Raw genomic sequence first — 5000 nt, 5'->3', positions numbered from 1 at the left:
CCGAGACATTGCATGCAGCAGAAAGCAACTCCTGGTAAGGGTTTAGGGTTTAGGGTTTAGGGTTTAGGGTTTAGGGTTGTAGGTAGCCATGAATGCATGAATGCACACATACGATGGACATTTGCATGCAATTGCATGCATGGAGATTTGGGGCTGGATTGTTGTGTTGTTGTGCAGCTTCGTGTAGTAGAGGAGGAGTTTGGCGCCGATTTTCTTCGTTCTGTTGGTTTTTATTTATGTATTGGTAGTTTTGCATGGAGGGAAGAAGATTTATATGAATTATTTAATGATGATGAATCTGTTGCTCCTCCTCCTTATGGTATACATGACCCCACACACGATCCCATACACGATCCCATACACGATCCCATACACGATCCCATACACGATCCCATACACGTTCCCACACACGATCCCACACACGATCCCACACACGATCCCGGAGACGAGCAAGGAGATGAACACGGAGACGAACATGGAGACGATCCTGATGACGATCCTGATGACGATCCCGATGACGATCCCGATGACGATCCCCAATACGATCCCGAACTCGATCCCGTACTCGATCCCGAACTCGATCCCCAACACGACTCCCATCTCCATCCCGTGCCTCCACCCCAATCTGAAGGTCAAGCAGCAGCAAAAGGCACAGGAACAGCAGCAGCACCGTACAACAGACGGACTCCAGCAGAAGCACCAGCAGCAGCAGCAGCAGCAGCAGCAGCGCCAGCAGCAACAATACCTGCAGCAGCAGGAGGAATAACACAAGGGCTGCTAAAGGCTCGCAGGATGTCCGAGCCTCTGCCAAGGCCTAGTGGTCAGTAATTCCTTACTTTCTAATCCAGCCCCAATCCCTTGCATGCACGCATGCATGCATGCATGCATGCATCTAGCTGTCTCCTCTGCTGCTGCTGTGTTGAATCTCCTTAGGCAGTCTCCTATCCCGGCAGCAAACCTTCCCTCGCTCCAGTCCCGCCTTGATGCGCACAGCAAGCAGCAGCAGCAGCAGTAGCTGTAGCAGCAGCAACAGCAGCAAGAGCAGCAGCAGCAGCAGGGCCGAATGGGGCTGGCCTGCAAGGACGTGTATATCCGTCAGGTACCTTTTATCCCTTTTCTCTCTTAGCTGGTTTCCTGTTGCTGCTGTTGTCGTTGCTGCTGCTTTTGCTGCTGCTGTTGCTGCTGCTGCTGCTAACAACAGCAGCCAGCAGCAGCCAGCAGCAGCCAGCAGCAGCAGCAGCAGCAGCAGCAGCAGCAGCAGCAATATGTTGTAGAGACACTTTCGAGTGTTTGTTAGTCTCTTGATTTTGTCTGCATATTAATTGCTCTTTATCTCCTTTTTGTCTCCTTTTTGTCTCCTTTTTTGTCTCTTTTCTGTCCCCTTTATGCCTTTTTTCTGTCCCTTTTCTGTCCCCTTCCTGTCTCCTTCCTGTCCCCTCCCTGTCTCCTTTATATCTCCCTTGTGTCCCCTTTGTGTCTCCTTTTTGTCTCCTTTTTGTCTCCTTAGTGTTGGTCTACATCTATCAAGGGCTCGTACTTGTGTCCCTAATGCTTATCATGTACAAAGTCTTCTTATTCAATTAGCAGAGGCAGCTACCTCTGCGGGGCTGCATGCGCAGCAGCAGCTACCCTGGGTATAGTGCATGCATGCATACATTTATGCATACATGCATGCATGCATGCATGCATGCATGTAGGCAGGCAGGAAGGTTTTATTGGGGCTGGTTAGTTGGTAATAAGAATATCTCTCTTTTTTATTATATTGTTTATTAGGTAGCTTATAGTAAATTGAGGTGTACATACACCTTATATGCATGCATGCATGCATGCCTGTCTTGCATGCATGCATCTGTTGCCTGCCTGCCTGCCTGCCTGCCTGCCTGCCTGCATGCATGCATGCATGCATTTAGGAGGGAGAGATGAATGATGTATAACAGACAAGGAGTCTGTATAATTTAACTCTTCCTTAATTAATAACTAAAAGCCCCAACTTATTATTAATATTTATTATTATTATTATTTATTGTTATTTATTATTATTTATTGTTATTTATTATTATTATTATTATTATTATTTATTACTATATATTATTTATTAACACACTATATAATAGATTATATAGTATATTAAGATTAGGGTTTAGGATATGCATGCATGCAGCAGCAGCCGTTGTTGGATTATAATTGTTTTGCCGTCTTATTTAGGGTTTAAAGTTTAGTGTTTAAAAATATGGGTTTAGGGTTTAGGGTTTAGGGTTTAGGGTTTACAGGTACAGAGCGCATGCGACTCGAAGCCCTGGGGCTGGCTGGGGCCTTGCATGCATGCAAAGAGCAGCAAATCTGTTGATTAAATGCTTCTTTTTTCCCTTTCTTTATTAATTTTATTAATTTAATTTAATTTAATTTTTATTTAATAAGAGGGAAATAAATAAATAGGCATAAACAAAGGGGCCATGCCCCCCGCCACTGCCGACACTGTACAGACACCTCGAGCTGCCTGTACACCCGAAACTGCAGCAGCAGCAGCAGCTGTTGCTGCGGTATGCCGCTTCAATCACTGCAGCGGACTGCTGCAGCTGCTGCTCCAGCAGTCAGCCCCCTCTGCATGCGCTGCAGCGTAGCAACCGCGTAGCAGCAGCAGCAGCAACAGCAGCAGCAGCAGCAGCAGCAGCAGCATTTTGAGTTGTTATACTTAAGAACTTTATTATACTGAGCAGCAGCAATTGCTGCTGTGTGTTTCTCTTGAAGTCTCCTAAGGCGGAGGCTTCAGCTGCAGCAAGGCAGCTGCAGCAGCTGCAGCAGCAGCAAGGCAGCTGCAGCAGCAGCAGCAGCAGCAGCAGCAGCAAGTGGAGCCTACCCGAGCACAAGAGGAGCAAATATATTGTTTGGCGTAATGTTGGAGACTTCTTTAGATCCAAGAGCAGCAGCAGCAGCAGCTGATGGCCAGGCCAATGACAGCAGCAGCAGCAGCAGCAGTGGTGTAGGTATCAGCAGCAGTATCTGTTGCCGCCACGATGGCAGCAACAGCAGCAGCAGCAGCTGCAGCAGCAGCTGCAGCGTGGGTTTGTTGCTGCGTTGCAGTGAGTATCCATCAGGGTTTGCATCAATGACATGCATGCAGCTGCTCTCAGGTGTATCTGCAGCAGCAGCAGCAGCAGCAGCAGCACCAAGAGGCCCCTCGCTGCGGTTCGCTGAGGTGTACGTACACCTCGAGTCTTCTCTTAATTTCTTTCTTACTAATCAATCGCATAAAGTAGAGATGGAGATGCGCCCTATAAGAAAACTGCAACGCAGGTACGTCTCCTGCTGCTGCTGCTGCTGCTGTTGCTGCTGCTGCTGGGGTAGTCTTTATCTCTTCTTACGTCTCCTCTGCTGTGGGGTGCGAATGTGTGAGGTGTATATATGACAAAGGCTCAATTAGGGTTTAGGGTTTAGGGTTTAGGGTTTAGGGTTTGTGTCTGCTGCTGTATGCATGCAGCGCCTGGGGCAATACTCTTGTTGCTGCAGCAGCACATCAGCTGCTGATGGATGCAGCAAGGTCTCACATCTGCACTGTATACTGCAGCAGCAGCAGCACCAGCACGCAGCAGCAAGCAGAAGCAGCAACAGAAGCAGCAGCAGCAGCAGCAGCAGCAGCAATAGATGTAGGGCTTCCTTCTGCTGCTAGCATGCAACACAATGACTGTGCAACTTTGGGGCTGCCAGCAGACGGGAAGCAGCGGCTGCTGCAGCAGCTGCTGCAGCGGGAGGCATTGCTGCAACAGCAGACAATGGAGTGTATATGCTGCTGCCCTTGCTGCTGCCTCTGCAGTGTATCCGCAGCTATTAAGGCCCGTAGATCTATACTCACTTCCCTGCTGCACTTCCTGCAGCAGCAGCGGCTGCTGCAGCAAATGCCTGCTGAGATGCGGTGGGTCTCTTTGCTGTTGCTGCTGCTGCTGTTGTTGTTGTTGCTGCTGCTGCAGTTGCGAGCACCTAGCAGCAGAAAGATGCGCGTGTTGCTGCTGTTGTTGTTGCTGCTGCTGCGTTTGCTGCAGGCAGGACGCAGTGGGGCTGTTGGATGAGATTCGGCTGCAGCTGCATGCGCTGCTGCCGCCTCTGCATGCATGCACACAGCAGCAGCCCAATTGGAAGCAGGAGGAGCAGGAAAAGTTGCTGCTGCAACGGCAGCAGCAACAGCGGCAGCAGAAGCAGCAGCAGTCATCTAGCAGCAGCAACAGCAGCAGCAGCAGCAGCACAGGTGAGGCCATTTGCAGCAGCAGCGAACTCCTCTGCTGCAGCAACACAACGCAGCAGCAACTGGAGACACGGAGACTGTGGCGCTGCGCCTTGCTGCTGCGCCTCAAGCAGATGTGGGACGAGCACCGCGACAGCAGCAACAGCAGCAGCAGCGACAGCAGCAGCAGCAGCAGCAACTGGGAGGTGCTGCTACGGCTGCCATTTGCCCAGCTTGTTGCTGCAGTGCTGCAGCAGCCAAACGGTGCGCTGGAAGTGGTGGAGTGTCTGCGGTGCGCCGTAGGCCTGCAGCAGCAGCAGCAGCAACAGCAGCAGCAGCAGCAGCAGCAAGAGGTGCTGCTGCTGCTTCAGCAGAAGCAAATAGAGGAGACAAATAATATTAAAGAATGTACATCATGGCTGCAGCTGCTCAACTGTCTCCTTGACTCTATTATGGCGCTGCTGCTGCCCCGCATCAACAGCAGCAGCAGCAGCAGCAACAGCAGCAGCAGCAGCAGCAGCGATTTAACGGACACAAGGGAGTTCGTTAATTTGCTGCTGCAGCCATCAGAGGAATGGCCTCTAGGCATCAAGTTGCTGCGCGAGGACGGATCTGGTTAGGAGGACTTGCTGCTGCTGCTGCTGCTGCTGCTGATCTTGTTGCTGCTGTTGCTGCTGCTGCTGGTGTTGTTGTTGCTGCTGCTGTTGGTTGTTGGGATTGCTAGATTGTTTGCTGCTGCTGTTGCTGTTTGCTGCTGCTGCTGCTGCTGCTGCTGCATGCATCC

The 5000-nt window shown here is 50.7% G+C and overlaps 2 protein-coding genes across 2 annotated transcripts in view; both read left to right on the top strand.

Moving 5' to 3' along the window:
* The window catches only part of EMWEY_00012030 (Glycosyltransferase family 20 protein, related), a gene marked incomplete at both ends in the record, with an annotated part of 12098 nt that extends 11270 nt beyond the window's left edge, over window positions 1-828 (top strand). The window contains 2 exons of the mRNA XM_013479059.1: window positions 1-34; window positions 178-828. The exon at window positions 1-34 is cut by the window's left edge and continues 344 nt beyond it. Of these exons, the coding sequence (XP_013334513.1) occupies window positions 1-34; window positions 178-828 (685 nt within the window). The remainder of the gene's footprint in view (window positions 35-177) is intronic.
* Window positions 829-2893: 2065 nt separating this feature from the next.
* EMWEY_00012020 (hypothetical protein, conserved) overlaps window positions 2894-5000 on the top strand; it is a gene marked incomplete at both ends in the record, with an annotated part of 5467 nt that continues 3360 nt past the window's right edge. The window contains 4 exons of the mRNA XM_013479058.1: window positions 2894-2984; window positions 3096-3294; window positions 3479-3538; window positions 4038-4831. Of these exons, the coding sequence (XP_013334512.1) occupies window positions 2894-2984; window positions 3096-3294; window positions 3479-3538; window positions 4038-4831 (1144 nt within the window). The remainder of the gene's footprint in view (window positions 2985-3095; window positions 3295-3478; window positions 3539-4037; window positions 4832-5000) is intronic.

This window comes from Eimeria maxima, genomic scaffold (assembly GCF_000499605.1).
Source record: "Eimeria maxima Weybridge genomic scaffold, Emw_scaff86, whole genome shotgun sequence".
Classification (NCBI taxonomy): Eukaryota; Apicomplexa; class Conoidasida; order Eucoccidiorida; family Eimeriidae; genus Eimeria; species Eimeria maxima.
The sequence above is the reverse complement of the archived record's forward strand: the minus strand, read 5'-3'. Positions and strand labels throughout refer to the sequence as shown.